The sequence below is a fragment of the Pinus tabuliformis genome, chromosome X (genome assembly GCF_031772625.1).
Source record: "Pinus tabuliformis cultivar Carrire ecotype Pingquan chromosome X, CPIR1, whole genome shotgun sequence".
NCBI lineage: Eukaryota > Viridiplantae > Streptophyta > Pinopsida > Pinales > Pinaceae > Pinus > Pinus tabuliformis.
Window position 1 is genome coordinate 50,591,870 of NC_142308.1, and position 20,784 is coordinate 50,612,653.

Genomic DNA, 20,784 nt, shown 5'->3' on the forward strand with positions numbered 1-20,784 from the left:
TTGCTGATCAACCGGAACGTCTGTCTCCAGAGCAAGGTACTTTTGCCAAGGAAAATCTCTAAAGGGTGAGCCATTTCTGACACCTTAGATTTATTCAGAAAACTGCATAATAATACAACCCTCTTGTGCTGCACCAGTTTTCCCGCTTTGGGTTTTTCCGGGGACGATTGTCCAAAAATAACGGTGTCCCTTATGTTGTCTCAGTTATTTCAGTTGTTGATCAGTATATGTGTGAAGGCTGCATTTGTGTTTATTTCGGTATTTATATTAATAAATAACATGTTAATGCAAAGAACAAGTAGGAGATAACAAACCAGATAATGCAGTAGGGATTTTGATTTGTTAGATTCAGAAATTTCCACACTTAGTGGTGTCAATGTCTCAATCCTCAGAAGATCAAAGAGGAAGAGGACTCGAGGAGTCAATAGGAAGAGAAGACAATCATGAGAACCGGTGTCTTGGTCTTGGAGTGGTTAATAGGTCAAGGGCCTTGGTCTAGGTATTCGTCAATTGGAATCTCTATAAGAAGAATTTGTGCGGGTTTTCCTCTCAAAGAGTGAGAGGTTTTGGCCCTTGCTTATAGCCCACATTATGTGTCTCTTGTGTATTTATGTTCATGCATTGGTTACTGTTTGATGAAGAAGAACACTAATAATCTAACAGGAAGAAGAGACTAATCTAAACAAGTAAAAGCATTCACAAGTAGCCACTAATAGAAGAGAAATCACCTAATGATAATGCCCTAGATTTCTCAACACTTCTTCCTATGGAAGTTTAGTATTTGAACCTTTAACATGATTGACAACTTCATTTTCTATGAGGATCAAATCATTCCTCTTCTTCTATGCAAGAAAGTTTGATGACCCAACCAATGTGTTGCTTTCCTTGGAAAATGAAGTCATTTTGATAGATTCAGAAGTGGATATAAAGGTACTTACTTGTGAAGATACTCCTTGTTGACAATATCTTCAAAGAGAAAATCATGATTACATATGTCATTATGAAGACCGAACCTAGTTACATATTTCAACAAAAGAGAGGCCGAAAGTTTCAGATTAATGTTGCAAGACCGAAGGTTAAGGATGCAGGAGATATTGCAGCAACATCAAGAAGAGGTTGACTTTAACTTGATCAGAAAAAGGCAAGGTTTGACTTGGTCTTGGAGGAGTTTTGGTCAAGGGTCTAGGTCTTGGAATTTGTCAATTGAAGATTCTATAAGAAGAAGAATTCTTGTGGTTTTTCCTCTCAGATTTGGAGAGGTTTTGGCCCTGGCTGATCACCTATATCTTGTGTCCTTTGTCTTATTGTTCTTTATGGTTTGGTAGTTGTTTGATGAAGAAAACATTAATAATAAACAAGTAAAAGAAGAAGCTAATTAAGTGAAGTAAAAATACACCACAAACAATTTTCAAAGAAGATAAATCAACCTATGTTGCTGCCCCCAGATTTCTCAACATGACAGCCTAATGATCAAGCCTATGGCCCTAGTATTGATATGAAATTCATGGTAAAGTTAAATTCTTACAGTAAAAGTGACATTCTCCTTTATCTTTCATTTTCATCCTTTTACCTAACTTTTTAACATTACCATGAAATGACTCAGGATGTTTGAGAGTGGGTCCAACCTCATTGGATTTCATATGGAGAAAGTAGAATTTTAGATCTCACTCAAAATCCAACAGACTTGTCTATTTTTCAGGATTTCAGGATTGGGGGATTGCAATGTTTCCATTGGATTTTGTCATATACTAGGGTATGGAACTCGTCAAGAGCACCAATCCCTGTATGTACCTTGATGTTAGTGACATTGGTTGTTGAATTCCTTTATCATGACCCTACTAAAAATGTAGCCATCACTCTCAAAATCTTGACTTGACATGCTACGTTTTTTCTATCTTATGTTAATGCTTAGACAGTGATATTAATGACAAGGATCCCAAGATAGGCAATGATTTTGATGATATGTAGGTATTTGTTGTTGCATGATTTTTTTGGATGATAGAGGCCATCTAGAGGCCATTTGTTGATGTATTTTCAGTTCAGAGATGGATTGCACTCGATGCCAGTTTGGTTATGTGCACCCTTACATGCTATGTAAATCAAAACTTGTAACTTGTTGACTTGTGGTTGATGAAGATTGTAACTACTACATGATTGATGTTATATGGTTTAATCCGTGTTTTTATGCCTTTTATAACTAATTAATCATTCTACATGCTTTCTCAGAAATTAGACATTTCTCGTGGCGAAAAGAGGCCCAAGCATTAGCAAGAGATAATAGATTTACTTGTATTTTATAGTTTCTAGTAGTTTTTATAACTGTTGACTCTTTCATATTTATTATGATATTTTCTGTAATCAATATATGACAATTTAAGTTTGAAGTTTGAAGTTGGTAATTATAATTCATTGGAAATGAATTATGAATATGATGCTTTGTGAAAGTTGAAAGTTGAAACGTTTCATTTCATGTTAGATATTCTTTGTTATCTTTTGGTTACTTGGTAATGGTAATGGTTACAAGTACACGTTACAACTTTAACAATCAATGATGATAAATGTTATATATCGAATTTTGAAAGCTTGAAACTTTAGGATTGATAAATCATGAGACTCGATATGTTGTATGTCACTAACTTGTGGACGTGGTTGATGAGGATTATAACTTCTAGATGAATGATATTTTATGGTTCAATCCATGTTTTTATGCTTTTTATATCTAATTCATCATTCTACATGCTTTTATTGACATATATGCATCAAAATATATAAAAATATATATTATATAAAAATTCGCTCCCGATTCGCTCCCAAATTGGGAGCTTTTGAAAATGTCGCTCCTGCTCCTGCTCCCAAGTAACCTTGGTTCACAGCAGTTAATTTAAACCATGTTCAGAGGCTTACTATCTGGTTTCCAATATCTGCAGGTTAGCAGGGAAAGTAAGTCATTCTTGCAGGCTATGAGTGAGATAAAATCAATTACATGGGACAATGAAAGGATTGAGTATGCTTTACCACCATATATGTCTCTGGTGAGTCTCATTGAACTTTGAATTAGTTTAAGATATATTTGCTGAGCAGCTGATGCATAACACAAAATGTAAAATGCTGGTTAGATTTCATGTAAGGGACCTTTGATGGGTAATTACATTCTTAGACCAGTTTAAGAATGGATCCTACGTACATTAATATTTATTAAGAATAGATATTCTCTTTATATGAACAACTCGAGGAAATCTTAATCAGATCTTGAATAGATTTTGTTTTGTAGCTGATTTTTTTGTCTTGACTTTTGATGGAACTATTTTTTTTCAGATATTGGGGGAACCAGGATATGGTGGCTCTTGTACTCCATCTATGGTAGGTGCAGTTCAATCATGGAGGAAGAAAGATCCCCAAAATTCTCAAGTAATTTGGAAAAAGTTAGCAGAAGCAAATGCGGCTGTGGAGAGAGAATTACTGTTGTTAAAAAATATTTCCCAAGAACAGGAACAGATTTATCAAAATGTCTTAGAGAACTGTAGCAGGATTTTAGCTGAAAAGGTAAATATCAAGGTTTCATGGTGCTCATAAACATCCACATTCATGTGAAATTGGCAAATGGATAACCTAGTTTCAACTTAAAATGCTTACTTTTTGTTCTAATTACATTGTCTTATCATATCAAAGTACGTGATTCCTTACGAACTTCAACTATTAAACCAAGACTTAAATGCAGATTATTTTTCCATAGTTGATCATGGAAGGCACATGGTATTATACACGTAGATATCTATATTCAGATCACTATTTTCCCTCTTTCTGTAGTTTCTTCATGAATGCTATAGGATGATAAAACGTGAAATTCATAGAGATAACAACAATCTCTCTCTCTTGAAAATGGCTTTGGTGGTGTGACGACTTTGGAGTGTAGAGTGGTTTAGGGTTTTGGTGCAGGTGGATGATGGTGATTTCAATAGAGGGTATAAGACACATGGTTTACATTTCTCAAGCTCCCACATACGTCCATATAGTGGTGATGCAAACGAGCTTTGGCACTTCTGTTCGGAGGCAAGGTTCTTTTGCTCAATGCTCATGTTGAATTTTGTAGCCATGGTCAGTCTTCATAATTGTTGTTTTAGCCCCCCAAATAAATGTAATAATAAATTCAAGACATGTTCTTCATGTTGGCTTCAAAAAGTGTGAAATTTGAATTTTAAAATTATGTATTTTTGCCTCCAAAAGTAAGGTCAGCTTCAAGTTGGCCCAGTCCTAGAGTTGTGTCTATTCGGGCTCATTTAACCTCTATACAAAGACCATTCGGCCTACTTCAAAGTGTAATTCGGATCATCTCTATTCAACCAATCCGGATCACATGGGAGAGTTTCCTGAAGCAGAATGATAGTCATCTCATAAGCAGATCGAATCTAAGGAAAACAAGCTTCTGGACAGAACGAATACAAGCAAATCATCTCTGAAAGGGCCGAATCTGTAGCAGTCTTATGTCTTGGCAAAGGACTGAGTATGTAGCACTCTAATGTCTTGGCAAAGGGCCGAATCTGTAGCAGTCATACATCCTGGCAGAGGGCCGAATCTGTACCAGACATATACCTTGACAGAGGGCTGAATCTGAAGCATGCATATATCTGGACAGAAGACCAAATCTGGGTAGAATCAATATCTTCTGTGCAGACTGATTTTGTGAGCTACTTATCTCTGTTTGACCAGGTTTAACCTGGATTGTCTATGATTAGTTTTGATCTTGTTTTAGACTGTAAGGACTAGATGTATCTCTTGTTGATCTGAACAATTTCTCTAAGGAAAAGGTTTCTGGGATTGTAATGTCCCCAATTAATAATTTTGCCAAGGGAATTATCAATTTTGCAATTTTTGGCAGCTCATAAATATTTGGCATATAAACTTAGGAAAAGTGGGGGAAAAAAAGAAATTTATAAACATGCCACCCCAAACATTAGAAAAGACAAGAAATTCAATGAGAAGTGGAGAGTGGGGGCCACTCCAAGGGAATACACACCCCTTGGAGGAATTAAAATTGGGTGAGAAAGGGAATTTGATGGGTAGAGCCCACAAGGAGCATGAGGGATGGCTAGCTATAAATTGGAGGTGAGGCTCTCATTTTTGGGGCTTTTTGACATTTGATTATCCATTGTTACTCTAGCTGTTCTCTTGAGTTACAAGTGCTGCGTAGCACAAGAGCTTTTGAAGGAGTGAAGCTCAACTTTCTCTTCAGTGGACCTTGAGTGCCACCCTAGGAAGGATTTTTATCTTATTTGGAGGCTGGGAGAGAGGCATTACACAACACTACGCCATTCTGGTTTAATTGGGATGCAGATGGAGAGGCCATATAATCATTGGGTGTGAAAATTATATCACTGCAGCAATTGATTTATTTTTCCTACTTATTCCACAATAAGCTATTTATGAAATTACTTCAATAAACATTAAAATAAATACTACTGCAGATATCACACCGTAATACAGAAACAAAATATGCACAAGCATTAACACATTGACACAGATATTTTGGACAATAGTCCCCAAAAAAATTCAATGTGGGATAACACATTGACACAGATATTTTGGACAACAGTCCTCGGAAAAACTCAATGTGGGAAAACCGGTGCAGCAAGGGAGGATTTTATTATTCAACAATTCTTCAGTACAACAGGGTGCCAAACTGGCTTACCCACAGAGAGAAATAACTCTCTAGCACTTCTCCCAATCCCAGCGTCAGCCCGATTGACCTCTGCGTGGCTCTCAAACCCTCTGCGTCAGCCAATGCTTGACTGTGCCAGCCTTGGGCCTCTCTGCTTCACCCACGTAGGCCCAACTAGCGATTGCGCAGTCTTCTGCTGCCTCTGCGTCTGCCTGAAAAGCCCTGCGTCTGCCTCCCCTACCTCAGTGCTGATCTCCTGTGGATGATCCCGCTTCTCTGCTCCGTAATTGCTGCCTCCTGACTGCTCACCAGACCACTGGTTCAATTTCTTAGCTAACCCTGCTCCAGAAATTGAACTAACTGGTCTCCCTCAGTGTGTTCTCCAAGTGACCCTCAAGCCTCCTCTTACACTTTTCTCGTTGACAAATTAACGACCGAGATTAAGTTCCTAATCAACGGCTAAGATAAGATCTGGCTTGATCCATGACTTTGGACCATTCTAACACAGTTTTATATTAATTCACATTAATATTTTATTTTTCCTAAGTTTAGACTTAGGGACTGTTGACCCCTACTGGTCAACTACCCATGCAGTGCACCCCGTTTTTCTTGACAGAAAGAAGCAGCACCTGATTAGCATGTCCGTGCCATCCTGCCATCATCAGCAGTTTGATCTTTTTGATTGTAAACCTAGTCTGCATGTATTAACTGTAAATAATCTTAGCATGAGGTCATGTATGTAATTTGCCTAGGTGGACCTAACTTTCTGATGATAATCTACGTCCCGGAAGGTTTTTTGTCTCACCGATCCACGGATCGGCAGAGTTTTCCTTCAAACCTGACCCCAAAGCCGGGATTGATTTTGTCATTAGAACTTTAGGAGAATCCTAGTGTGTTGATCTGCTAGATTATCATTGTGTCGCAGAGCTGGGTGTTTTGTGAGGGTCTGTATTAAATGGGTTTGTCCCTTAAGATGTATTTTTGTAAAAGTCATGATGTAATGTGTCCTGAGGGTCGAGAAATGTTTTAAATCCCCTCATGAGTCCTAAGTCCTAGGTCCTAGGTGATGTTTCCGAAGGTTTAGTTCAGTGATCCATTTTAAAATGAATTAAAAAATTAAAAAATGAATAAAAATAATAAAATAATGAAAAATAATAAAAAATTAAAAAATCAAGCAAAAACCCTAACTAATAAAATAATAATATTTTAAGTGAATAAATTGACGGATGAGATCAAGAGATGTCTTGATCCTCATCAACGGTCGAGATCATTTCTACATGGATCACTCGAACTAGCCGTTAGGATCATTTCCTTTATATAGGGTCTTAGGGGGTCATTTCAAATCATTCGATCTGTGAGTCAAAGACTGAAGAAGCTCTCTTGTAAATTTGTTTTTGGTTAATAAAGAAGACTTTGGGGTCCATATCTTGCTGGTGTTACTCTCTTGAAATGCTGTGAGATTGTTTTGATTTTCTGCATATGTTATTTTCAGCTGTTAATAATAGCTTTTGTAGAGTATTGTGGGTACAGGTATCTTGCTCACTTGCTAGGGTTTGGGTGCTGTTAGGGTTTCTGAAGTAATGGCAGGTATCTCCATTACTTCCTGAGATCTAGCAACATTCTTGCCCTCTTTACTGATGGTTGTTTTTGAGCTGTGCAGAAAAACCCTTGCTGAAGAAGATTTGGTGGGCGTTAGGGGAAGTTCTCGGCTGAACCAGCGAGCTCCCACAAGCATTTTCTGCTGAGCCCAGTGGATTTGATCCTGGGTCTATCATTCGGTTTTATTTTTCTGATCTGCATGAGGGAATTTCTGAAGTTTCTTTTTTGCAGTGACAATCTGAAATTTCTTTTCTTTGAAATTTTCCTGTTCTTATTGTTAAATTTGGCTGTGAAGGGGCTAAATCTGTACATTTAATTAGCTCTCTTAGGGTTTAAATTTTTTCTGTTCTAGGGTTTTAGAGTTTGCTTTATGCAGTTTTGATTAGGGTTTTGTCGTTTTTCGCAGGGCTGCCGTCAAGGTTTACACCGCAAACGCACAGCACGGGCCATCCGTCTTTCCTCCATCAAAATTCTGTGAATCCGCATATGATCATCTTAAGTTTCTCAAGTGTTGGCGAGGGAAGACGTCAGGAGCATCCACGCATTTTGTCAATCATCGCTGGAGAAAGCAGAAGCAATAACCGTCAGCCTCACCGGTTTCACGTGATCAGAACGTTTCATGACTTGAACCACAGTTACGCAGGCTTTACTAGTGAATCCGTCATCAATCATTCGCACAATAGCATCCATCGATTTCTTTCGGCAATCTTCAGGCAGTAACGCAAATCGCTTTCAATTTCTGTTTAAAAATATCGCATGCCAGGTATTATCTTCAGAACGCTTTGCGTTTTTCAGTGGTCTGCCGTCAATGCTTTCACGTATCAGGTATCGAAATCATTCAAACGGGCCAGGTAGATGAGATTTCAAGTATATCGATGTCATTCAGTGATCATTTTGTATGCATTGGTGCTTTGATTTCGTTTGACGGTTTGGGCGTATTCCGTAGCAGAAGAAATCGATTCAAATCCGTTGATCTGTGGACATAAACACGCAGTAGTGATTCAGCATTTCGATGACCATCATACGTTGCCAAAACGTTGCCGACTGAACCTGCGTTTTCCACCGACCTGTGCATAAATGATTTCCGGCATACGTCTCATCACAAGTCCTTATTTTTTCCGGTGTCTCGTCCAGGAGAAGCCGAGTTTGACATTGCAGAAATCGCATTTTTTTGGTGTGAAAAGGGGATTCGCGTGGGCATCGAAAACTACTCACGCCGGCAGCTAAAATTTCGACTTGATCTGCGGCTCAGTTTATCTGCCATTTCCAAACGTCGATATTCTCCAGGAACCGTCTCAAACTACAGTTTGTTTGAATGATATCTGCGTGGTTACCTTCTGCGATTTAGGGACGCGTCTCAGTGGATCATTCTCTATGCGTTTGCATTTTGTCTGACGGCTTGGGTATACATCCGTGGCATAAAAATCGATTTTTGTTTTGCCGTGGTCATGTAGTTTAGGGCTTCGATTCATAGATTTTGTATTTCAAATGTATAGCGTAGGTTTTAAGTTTTAGCTTTAAGTTTTTTTTATGGTAGTTTAATTTTAATCTTAGTTTAGTTTTATTTTTTATGTTTTTAGATTTTAAATTTCATTTTTATGATTTTAAAAGGAAATAAAAAAAAAAAAAAAAAAAAAAGAAGAAGAAGATTTTATTTAGTTGTTTTAGACTTAGGTTCATTTTTGGTATAGTTAAATTTTTTAGGAGTTTAGAATAGCTTTTAATTTTATGTTCTAGATTAAATTTTAATTAGATTTTAAATAGATTTTAAAATTTTGTTTTATTTTGGTTTTAAAATAAATAAAAATCCAAAAAATATTTCTTAAAGGGATTTTTAGGGTTTAGGTTTAGATTTAGAATTTTGGCTTTTTAGTATAAAAAAAAAAAAAAAAAAAAAAATTTGAAAATTATTTTTTGCCAGATTCAGTGGTTTTCATGCTATATCTTTCATGCTGAATTTTAAAGCCGAGATGCGAAATTGATATCTGGTTGATGGTTTATGATTCTCGTGGTGATTTGAAGCATTCATCTTTTCAAATTTTTAGCTGCTGGATATCGTTTTTGTCATTCTAGGAGCATTGTGTTTTTAGCTGATGATAGATGATTGCTGTTCATGGTCCATTTTTTTTTATATCATTTAAAAAGTAATCATTTCAATAACAATCTCTTAAGGCACTGGTCTGCTAAATTAACCAAATCCATCGAGCCCTTTTTACATCGTGTCTCGTGTCTCCCAACCAACTGGTCGACAGTTGGTCACATCATCTCACAGGGTCTACCCCCCTTAGCCGCGGGAGACAGGCTCAAACGGAGGGATCGGGGATCAGAGTGACAGCCCCCGGTCCGAGCGTTGTCGTGCCAATCTGCGCGACAACATTTTTGGCGCCGTTGCCGGGGACAGAGTTTTTCTGTTCCTGGAGTTTCATCGATATTCATCTTCTCATCTTCTCATCTCTCATTTGAGCTGGCAGATTCAATATTTTGGCATCTTTTCATCACATATCAGCAGCATCTCTTCGGTGTGTTTCTTTTTTGGGTGGCGACTCCATTTTCTTATTTTTTCCCAGACAAGAAGCCTCCCGCATATCTGTTTGTTGGTTACTTCTTGGATCTTAGAATCAGTTTTATTGTTCAAGTGGCGACTCCACTTCTTTCATCTTTTGATTTTCTTGAGCAAAGAGCTAGTTCTATCATCCATCTGATCCCTTATTGTTCATCATGGATTATTCATTTAAACCATGTCATTTTACTGATAATCTCCATGATCTTCCAAAAGAGGCCATTGGTAAATTACTTAAGTTCTCGGGTGATGATTCGGTCGCTGTTAAAAGGCATTTAAACATGTTTACTTGTGTAATGATCTTATACTGTAGATTTCCTCAATATAATAATGAAGATTTCAAGATGCGTCTATTTGTCCGTTCTTTAGAGGGTGATGCCTTGAATTGGTTTAATAACTTTCCTAATGATTTTTTCACTTCTTTACAAGACATTCTCAATGCTTTTAAAGATAGATATGATAGTCCAAACAGCTTGCCTTCTACTTCTAAAATTGTTGAACAGAAAGAAAGTAATTCAGCTGTTGAAGAAAGATTTCAAGGTCAGAATGTGTCATCCACCGGAAATATTGCAGATCAAGTTCAGGATAGTGAAAAATCAGGGATAAATGACAATGAAAAGGGGGAGCAAAAGCAAATAATACAAGATTTAAAGATGCTGGTGAAAAATCTGGAAAGCAACCAAACTAATCTTATCAATGATGTTAAAACTTTACGCACCCATTTGGAAAAACGTAATAAGGAGATTGAGGACACGCAAAATCAGCATGCTAAGGAAATTGAGGCCATGAAAACTAAACATGAAACGGAAATTGGAAACATGCAAGCGAATCATGAAGAAGAAATAAATTCCATGCAGCATTGCTTGATGAACATAAAGGAAGAAAATGTTAAAGTAATAAAAGACATGGAAGAACATCATGCCAGACAAATTAGTGCTATAAAGGTTGAACACTCTAGACCAGTGTTGCAGGAATCGCCCCCCCCCCGCGGATCCAAAGGCAGAATCGCGGATCGGAGCGAATCGATCCGGAATCCCCACTGGAAGCGCGATTCCGTTTTGGAGGTGGCGCGATTTCGGGCAAAAAAAACGATTCCTGCCATTTCATGTTGCGGCCCCCCAGAATCGCGGTTCGGCAGACGCTTCGGGAACGGGGTGGCGCCACGCAACCTGCCCGGAAGCGCACGCCACCCGCACGCCACCCAGGCGCAACCCGGACGCAACCCCGCGGGCAGCGAATTAAACATATATATTTTTTTAATTTCTTTTAAAGTTTAACTTAACTAGCATGAGGGGGTGGGTTAGGTGAGTTTAGGGTGAGTTTAGGGTGACTTTAGAAAAGAATAAAGCCCCCATTCTCTTCTCATTTGCTCACTTTGAGTTTATGAGAGTTGGAGAAGAGAAGAGAGGAGAGGAGAAGAGAAGAGAGGAAAGGAGAGGAGAAGAGAGGAGAGCTTGGAGGAGTGAAGAAGGAGGAGCTAGGAGAAGGAGGAGGAGCTTGGAGCAAGAGCTTGGAGGACTTCATCTACAAGAGCTAAAGAGGTAAGTTCAAACCCCAAACTCCCTTGTTTTTTTGAAAAAAAAATTGTATTTTTCTCCTCTCTCTCCTACTCTTTCCCATTGTTTCTACTTGCTCCTTTATTTACAGGTTGTCCACCACCTATATCCATATTCCAAGATGGTGTTCTTTTGGCTTCTATGTATCATTCCACTCTTGGTTTTAATGATGGCAAGGGTGAGGAATAGAGGGGAAGAGGAAGGGGATGAACTTGGTCCTAATAGTAGTGACCCAATGTATGATGAGGAGGAAGGGTTTGAAGAGGAAGGGGATGAACTTGAAGAGGACACTGAAGCACAAGATGGGAAAGGTACATCAAATCCCTTGTGGAACTATGTGACCAAACTTGAAGGGGGAAAGGGTGGTGGATCTTACAAATGGATGTGCCCTCATGGTTGTCATGGAGGAAAACCATATACGGGTTCATATACCCGTCTGAGGAGGCATCTTTGTGGGGTGCTAGACAGTGATGAAAAAAAGGGTTCTATGGGGGTAACCATTTGCCCAAACATTTCAAGTGAACAAAGACAAAAATACATCAAAATAGAGATGGCTGCACAACGAAAAAACAAGAAACAAAAAACTCATTCTGAATCAAGTGCAACCTCTAAATTTGGTAGTTGCCCATCTCCTCATGGTACTTTTGCAACCTCTGGAGGTAGAAAAACAATAGGGGATTTCCTTAATGTTACTGGGAGGGATGATGTGGATGGAAAGATAGTCCGTTTTCTTTGTGCTTGCGGTGTACCATTCAATGTGCTTCGCTCTCCCTATTGGCATGAAATGGTAAAGGCCATCAATGAAGCCCCAAAAGGATACAAGGCCCCCAACTATGAGAAAGCTAGAACAGTGTTATTAGAAAGAGAAAAAGCTAAGGTTCAAAGAGCTTTGACACGTTTTACACATGAGTGGGTGGATTCTGGGGTATCCATTGTATCAGATGGGTGGACAAATATTAGAAACCAACATTTGATAAATGTTCTTGGTGTTTCTTCTAGTGGTGCAGTATTTATTGCATCTCATGACTCCTCCTCCATCAGTGCAACTGCACCAAACATTGCAGATCTCCTATTGAAATCAATCAAAGATGTTGGTCCGAATAATGTGGTTCAAGTGATCACAGATAATGCAGCAAATTGTGAGTTAGCAGGAAAAATTATTGAGCGTACTCATCCACACATCTTTTGGTCTGGGTGCCTGGTTCACACATTGAACCTTTTGATGCATGATATTGTGAAACACAAAGATTGTGGGTGGATTGCTGAGGTTTACAGGAAAGGGAAGCAGCTCATTAAATTCATCACAGGGCATACAAGGGTAAACTACTTCTATGGCACTTACTCCAAGTTGCAATTGCTTAAAATTGCAAAGACAAGATTTGCTAGTTATTACCTCACCTTTAGGCGGCTAGTGAGGGTGAGACAAGCTTTAACTAATCTGGTGTGTGCTGAAACATGGGATGAAATTAACGTCAGTACAGATGGTGCTAATGAAGTCAAGGACACTGTTCTTGACAGTTACTTTTGGTCACAGGTTAAATATGTTTTGCAATTCACCAAACCAATTTATTACATGATCAAGTTTGCAGATTCAGATCGACCAGTAATTGGGGAGGTGTATGAGCAAATGGATAGCATGTTGGGGCAGATTAAAGACATTGTTGAGCCTAGAGATACCACCTTGTACAATTATATTCGTGAAGAGGTGGAAAAACGATGGGATATGCTAAATGTTCCATTGCATGCATTAGCATATGTTTTGACACCTAAATACTATCATCCATCATGGCTTTCAAAACCAGCACCTGGGGGGGGAGTCAGGAGAAAACCACACCAAGATAAAGAGGTTCACGAAAAATATATGGCTGCATTGAGTAGATTAATCCCTGATGAGGAGGAGGCTGCATTGGTACGGAGACAGGTGAGCAACTATACGAGCAACATTGGTCCATTTTCGAGCATGCATGCAATTCAAGATCGAGAGCATTTTTCTGCTCTTGAGTGGTGGAACATGCATGGAGGGCCTACTCCACTTCTACAGAGTTTGGCATTGCGGGTGCTATCACAGGTGGTAAACACTTCTTCTGCAGAGAGGTGTTGGAGCTCTTATTCTTTCATCCACAGTGTTAAAAGGAACAGGTTGAATTTAGACCGGGCAGAGAGCTTGGTTTATGTTCATTACAACTTGCGATTGTTGTCCCATTACTGTGAAGATGCAAAGTCTAATAAAGACTTGTTGACTTGGGACAAGAATCCAGAGGAGCCCAATTTGGAGGATGGAGTGTTGCGACTAGAGCAATTAGAGGATTCTCTTATCCAGGTATGTCCATTGTGGTATGAATTTTCCAATTTTCCCTTATAAAGCATTTCTCTAATTCATGTTTTTAATTTTTTTGTTAACTAGTGTTTTTTTTTTTGCATGAATTTTTTGAGCGATTCTAGGATGATGACACGGGTGTTGATATGCCACCACCCCCACCCCCATCTGGTCCCTTGGTTTCTAGGTTCCATGGTTCAACACCAACAGCAGGGGGTTCTTCTTCATCAGTTCCAGTGCCACGACTTACACAGGGACCATCTTCTTCATTGCCACCACGTGGAGGCCCGCCATCACGTTCTATTCGTGGTGGAAGGAGGAGAGATTAGTAGATATATTCACAATCTACTTCTTTTTGTCATAGATTACTCATTAGACTTGTAGAATTGTGAATTTGAATTTTGAACCTTTTTGGCTTGGCGGTGACCAAGTGACATATTTTGTAAACATTATTATTTGAATTTTGGACATGACAAATGTTGACAGTTGCTCACTTGCTAGATAAATCATAATATGCTCTATGTTTTATGTTTTATAATATGCTTAAATGTTTTATGTTTTATAATATGCTTAAAAATTTGATGTATGTTTGTAATAGCTAGAATATAGATGATTGTTGTACATACTAGTAACTACAATGGAATCATGGATGCCATATCTATCTTGATTTATGCAAAAATATGCATGTTTTCATGTCTTCTACAATTAATTTGGTATTTGGGATGTTTGTTTTGAGTATAAATGCAAAAAAATATATAAAAATATATATATATAGCAGATGCTTCCGCGGACGCTTCGCTCCCTAGATTTTTGGAAAATGACGCTTCCGCGCTCCGCGCTTCCGCTTCGCTCCCGCTTCGTGCAACATTGCTCTAGACAGATGGATGACATTAGAATACAGGTTCAAAAATTTCAGCAATTGGAAAATGAAAGAAAACAGATAACATCAATAGATCAGGAGCCTTCTCATTTGTTGCAACAAGATCCATCTTATTATGAGGAGGTTATTAGTTCAGTTGAAAGATGGTTGATTGAGGATGGAATTAAGAATGATAAAGATCAGATGCAGGCTAAAGAGAGACATATCACGCGTACTTCATTTGATAGTTTCGAGACAGAAAGTACCACCTCATCAGTGATTCATCCTGCCAGAAAGAAAAAGCACAAGAGGAAGAAAATGAGAAGAAGATTTGACGCATCAGACGGCCGTGAGCAGCTTGATTTTCGGATAGGAAAGAGTCCTACCATATGCAGAATTGGACATGGCACATCCGACAAGCAGCCGACAGATTTTCCTGAAAGCAGGCAAATGCTTAGTATGCACTATATTGAAAACATCTGATGCCGTAGGGCATCCTTTGTATCGTATTTCTAACCCTACTCCTTGTTTTTTCCGCATTTTCGTTTCTGTTTTAGATAGTTAATAAATGAAGAGCTTTTATCTTTATTGTGCTTAACGTATATGCTGATTTTTGGATGGACGCTACTTATTTTTGTGTTGTATGGATGCAGATTCTGGATTCTCACATTCCTGCAAGCAGCAACGTGTCCCCAAGTAGAGCCAGATGTTGACCCCTACTGGTCAACTACCCATGCAGTGCACCCTGTTTTTCTTGACAGAAAGAAGCAGCACCTGATTAGCATGTCCGTGCCATCCTGCCATCATCAGCAGTTTGATCTTTTTGATTGTAAACCCAGTCTGCATGTATTAACTGTAAATAATCTTAGCATGAGGTCATGTATGTAATTTGCCTAGGTGGACCTAACTTTCTGATGATAATCTACGTCCCGGAAGGTTTTTTGTCTCACCGATCCACGGATCGGCAGAGTTTTCCTTCAAACCTGACCCCAAAGCCGGGATTGATTTTGTCATTAGAACTTTAGGAGAATCCTAGTGTGTTGATCTGCTAGATTATCATTGTGTCGCAGAGCTGGGTGTTTTGTGAGGGTCTGTATTAAATGGGTTTGTCCCTTAAGATGTATTTTTGTAAAAGTCATGATGTAATGTGTCCTGAGGGTCGAGAAATGTTTTAAATCCCCTCATGAGTCCTAAGTCCTAGGTCCTAGGTGATGTTTCCGAAGGTTTAGTTCAGTGATCCATTTTAAAATGAATTAAAAAATTAAAAAATGAATAAAAATAATAAAATAATGAAAAATAATAAAAAATTAAAAAATCAAGCAAAAACCCTAACTAATAAAATAATAATATTTTAAGTGAATAAATCGACGGATGAGATCAAGAGATGTCTTGATCCTCATCAACGGTCGAGATCATTTCTACATGGATCACTCGAACTAGCCGTTAGGATCATTTCCTTTATATAGGGTCTTAGGGGGTCATTTCAAATCATTCGATCTGTGAGTCAAAGACTGAAGAAGCTCTCTTGTAAATTTGTTTCTGGTTAATAAAGAAGACTTTGGGGTCCATATCTTGCTGGTGTTACTCTCTTGAAATGCTGTGAGATTGTTTTGATTTTCTGCATATGTTATTTTCAGCTGTTAATAATAGCTTTTGTAGAGTATTGTGGGTACAGGTATCTTGCTCACTTGCTAGGGTTTGGGTGCTGTTAGGGTTTCTGAAGTAATGGCAGGTATCTCCATTACTTCCTGAGATCTAGCAGCATTCTTGCCCTCTTTACTGATGGTTGTTTTTGAGCTGTGCAGAAAAACCCTTGCTGAAGAAGATTTGGTGGGCGTTAGGGGAAGTTCTCGGCTGAACCAGCCAGCTCCCACAAGCATTTTCTGTTGAGCCCAGTGGATTTGACCCTGGGTCTATCATTCGGTTTTATTTTTCTGATCTGCATGAGGGAATTTCTGAAGTTTCTTTTTTGCAGTGACAATCTGAAATTTCTTTTCTTTGAAATTTTCCTGTTCTTATTGTTAAATCTGGCTGTGAAGGGGCTAAATCTGTACATTTAATTAGCTCTCTTAGGGTTTAAATTTTTTCTGTTCTAGGGTTTTAGAGTTTGCTTTATGCAGTTTTGATTAGGGTTTTGTCATTTTTCGCAGGGCTGCCGTCAAGGTTTACACCGCAAACGCACAGCACGGGCCATCCGTCTTTCCTCCATCAAAATTCTGTGAATCCGCATATGATCATCTTAAGTTTCTCAAGTGTTGGCGAGGGAAGACGTCAGGAGCATCCACGCATTTTGTCAATCATCGCTGGAGAAAGCAGAAGCAATAACCGTCAGCCTCACCGGTTTCACGCGATCAGGACGTTTCATGACTTGAACCACAGTTACGCAGGCTTTACTAGTGAATCCGTCATCAATCATTCGCACAACAGCATCCATCGATTTCTTTCGGCAATCTTCAGGCAGTAACGCAAATCGCTTTCAATTTCTGTTTAAAAATATCGCATGCCAGGTATTATCTTCAGAACGCTTTGCGTTTTTCAGTGGTCTGCCGTCAATGCTTTCACGTATCAGGTATCGAAATCATTCAAACGGGCCAGGTAGATGAGATTTCAAGTATATCGATGTCATTCAGTGATCATTTTGTATGCATTGGTGCTTTGATTTCGTTTGACGGTTTGGGCGTATTCCGTAGCAGAAGAAATCGATTCAAATCCGTTGATCTGTGGACATAAACACGCAGCAGTGATTCAGCATTTCGATGACCATCATACGTTGCCAAAACGTTGCCGACTGAACCTGCGTTTTCCACCGACCTGTGTATAAATGATTTCCGGCATACGTCTCATCACAAGTCCTTATTTTTTCCGGTGTCTCGTCCAGGAGAAGCCGAGTTTGACATTGCAGAAATCGCATTTTTTTGGTGTGAAAAGGGGATTCGCGTGGGCATCGAAAACTACTCACGCCGGCAGCTAAAATTTCGACTTGATCTGCGGCTCAGTTTATCTGCCATTTCCAAACGTCGATATTCTCCAGGAACCGTCTCAAACTACAGTTTGTTTGAATGATATCTGCGTGGTTACCTTCTGCGATTTAGGGACGCGTCTCAGTGGATCATTCTCTATGCGTTTGCATTTTTGTCTGACAGCTTGGGTATACATCCGTGGCATAAAAATCGAATTTTGTTTTGCCGTGGTCATGTAGTTTAGGGCTTCAAATGTATAGCGTAGGTTTTAAGTTTTGGCTTTAAGTTTTTTTTATGGTAGTTTAATTTTAATCTTAGTTTAGTTTTATTTTTTATGTTTTTAGATTTTAAATTTCATTTTTATGATTTTAAAAGGAAATAAAAATAATAAAAAAAAAAAGATTTTATTTAGTTGTTTTAGACTTAGGTTCATTTTTGGTATAGTTAAATTTTTTAGGAGTTTAGAATAGCTTTTAATTTTATGTTCTAGATTAAATTTTAATTAGATTTTAAAATTTTGTTTTATTTTGGTTTTAAAATAAATAAAAATCCAAAAAATATTTCTTAAAGGGATTTTTAGGGTTTAGGTTTAGATTTAGAATTTCGGCTTTTTTAGTATATAAAAAAATAAAAAAATAAAAAAAAAATAAAAATTTGAAAATTATTTTTTGCCAGATTCAGTGGTTTTCATGCTATATCTTTCATGCTGAATTTTAAAGCCGAGATGCGAAATTGATATCTGGTTGATGGTTTATGATTCTCGTGGTGATTTGAAGCATTCATCTTTTCAAATTTTTAGCTGCTGGATATCGTTTTTGTCATTCTAGGAGCATTGTGTTTTTAGCTGATGATAGATGATTGCTGTTCATGGTCCATCTTTTTATCATTTAACAAGTAATCATTTTAATAAACTATTAAGGCACTGGTCTGCTAAATTAACCAAATCCATCGAGTGCTTTTATTATCGTATCTCGTGTCTCCCAACCAACTGGTCGACAGTTGGTCTCATCACCTCACAGGGTCTACCCCCCTTAGCCGCGGGAGACAGGCTTAAACGGAGGGATCGGGGATCAGAGTGACAGCCCCCGGTCCGAGCGTTGTCGTGCCAATCTGCGCGACAACAGGGACTTCATTAAAAATATTAATTATTTTAATATCTCCCAAACTGTTTAGAATCTGCCCAAACCCTTTCTGGGTATTGGAGATCTCGTGTGCCTTAGCCTCTCCACCAACTTTCGTGGCTAGAGCACATTCGATGCTACCCCAAATCAACACTCCCTCTTAGCGAGGACTGTGCTCTAGTAACACTCATTGAGTATCACCCTGATCATCTGGCATCGGTCCCTATGCTGATGCTAAGTCTCCCTGTCCAACATCCTTTGCATTGTTGCATCCTGTATTGCTGCCCATGGCTCTGCTACTGCCACTGTTGCATCTGTACAACAACTCCCTTTGCATCCGTGCTACTGCTGGTCCTTTCTCCCAACACTGCATCTGCACTGCAACTCCCTCTGCATCCTTGTTGTTATCACTCCCATTTTTGCTATTGAAATGAATTCTTTACCATCCACATCTTTTCCCTAAACTAGTCAACATTTGTCCTTCCAAGGGCCTTGGTGAGGATGTCCGCCACCTGTTCTCCTGTAGGAGTGTAGTTGAATTGTACAGCTCTTCGTTGGACACAATTCTTGACAAAGTGACACCGGATATCAATATGCTTTGACCTATCATGAAACACTAGATTCTTAGAGAGCTTGATGCAACTCTGATTGTCGAACATGATCCTAGTCGCCTCCATATTCCTTTTGAATAGGTTCACAAGCAGTTTTCTAAGCCATATGGCCTCACATGAAGATGTGCTTGTCACCATATATTCTTCCTCAGATGAGCTCAGAGCCACGGACTTTTGTTTCCTATTGCACCAGGAGGTCATTCCTGATCCAATGTTGAAACAGTACCCAGAGGTACTTTTCCAATTCACTAAACTTCCTGCCCAATTTGCATTAGTAAATCCACTCAATCTGATATCCTTACTCCCGGTGTACAACAGTCCATAATCGACCGTTCCCTGTAAATACCTGAGAACATGTTTGGTTGCTGCCCAATGTGCCCTCTTCGGATCCACCATGAACTGACTGAGGGTGTTGACAACGTAGCAAATGTTTGGCCTGGTATTGACCAAATACATCAGGGACCCTATCAGCTGCCTGTATAGGGTGGGATCAACATCCTTGTCTTCTGATGCATCAATCTTCTTCCATTTGGTGATCATTGGCGTAGCCATAGGTCTGCAATCCTCCAGCTCGAATCTTTTTAGGATTTCTGTAGCATACCTCCCTTGCCCAAGGAAGATTTCTCCCTTCTGCTGCCAAACTTCCAACCCTAGGAAGTAGTGCATTCGTCCCAAATCCTTCATATCGAATTCTGTGGCTATATTCTTCTTGCAGTTCCCAATGAGTCTGGATGATCATGTCAGAGATCATCCACATACAATACTAAGATTAGCGGCTCGTTCTCTATGACCAAATAATAGAGTTTTGGATCCACGTCACTTTTGACAAACCTCATCTTCTACAAGTAGCCATCTATTCAACCATACCATGCTCTCGGTGCCTGTTTCAGCCCATACAAGGCTTTCTTCAATCTGCATACATGAGACTTCTTCTCATGAGTTTCAAAGCCCTCTGGTTGTTCAATGTATACCTCCTCTTCTATTACCCCATTTAGAAATGTCGTTTTGACATCCATCTAATGGATCTCCCATCCCATCTGGGCTGCAAGAGATATCATGGTCCTAATAGATGTATACTTGGCTACCGGGGCGAAGGTCTCCTCATAGTCAATCCCTTCCTTTTGAGCATACCCCTTAGCCACAAACCTAGCCTCGTATTTCTCAACATTGCCGTCTGCAGCGTATTAGATCCTTCTTGAACCTACCACTGATCTGTCTTGAGGCCTTGGCACCATCGCTCAGACATCGTTTACCATTAGGGAGTTGTATTCCTCTACCATCGCATCTAGCCAAACTTGATGTTGAGCTGCCTCCTTGAAACTGGCAGGCTCTCCATCCTGAGCTACTAATGCCTGATATCTATTTGGTTGTTTTCGCTCCCTCTTATTGTTTCTTGGTGCACCGATGAAGTCCTCTGCATCTCGCAGAATTTGACGAAGTGCCTTGCTAGTTCTTCCTTTGCCAGCAAGTGCTTCTGTTTGCTCCTCCTCATCCTGAGAATCTTCTTGTCCTGAGGAAGAATTCTTTACTTCTGTTGGTTGAAGA

At 39.1% G+C, this 20,784-nt stretch overlaps 1 protein-coding gene across 3 annotated transcripts in view; it reads left to right on the top strand.

The window, feature by feature from the left end:
* Positions 1-20,784, top strand: part of LOC149138279 (phosphomevalonate kinase, peroxisomal-like) — a 278,660-nt gene that overhangs the window by 199,081 nt on the left and 58,795 nt on the right. For all 3 annotated transcript variants that reach the window (XM_089452943.1, XM_089452942.1, XM_089452941.1), the window contains 2 exons: positions 2,928-3,032; positions 3,316-3,543. In XM_089452943.1, the coding sequence (XP_089309069.1) occupies positions 2,928-3,032; positions 3,316-3,543 (333 nt within the window). The remainder of the gene's footprint in view (positions 1-2,927; positions 3,033-3,315; positions 3,544-20,784) is intronic.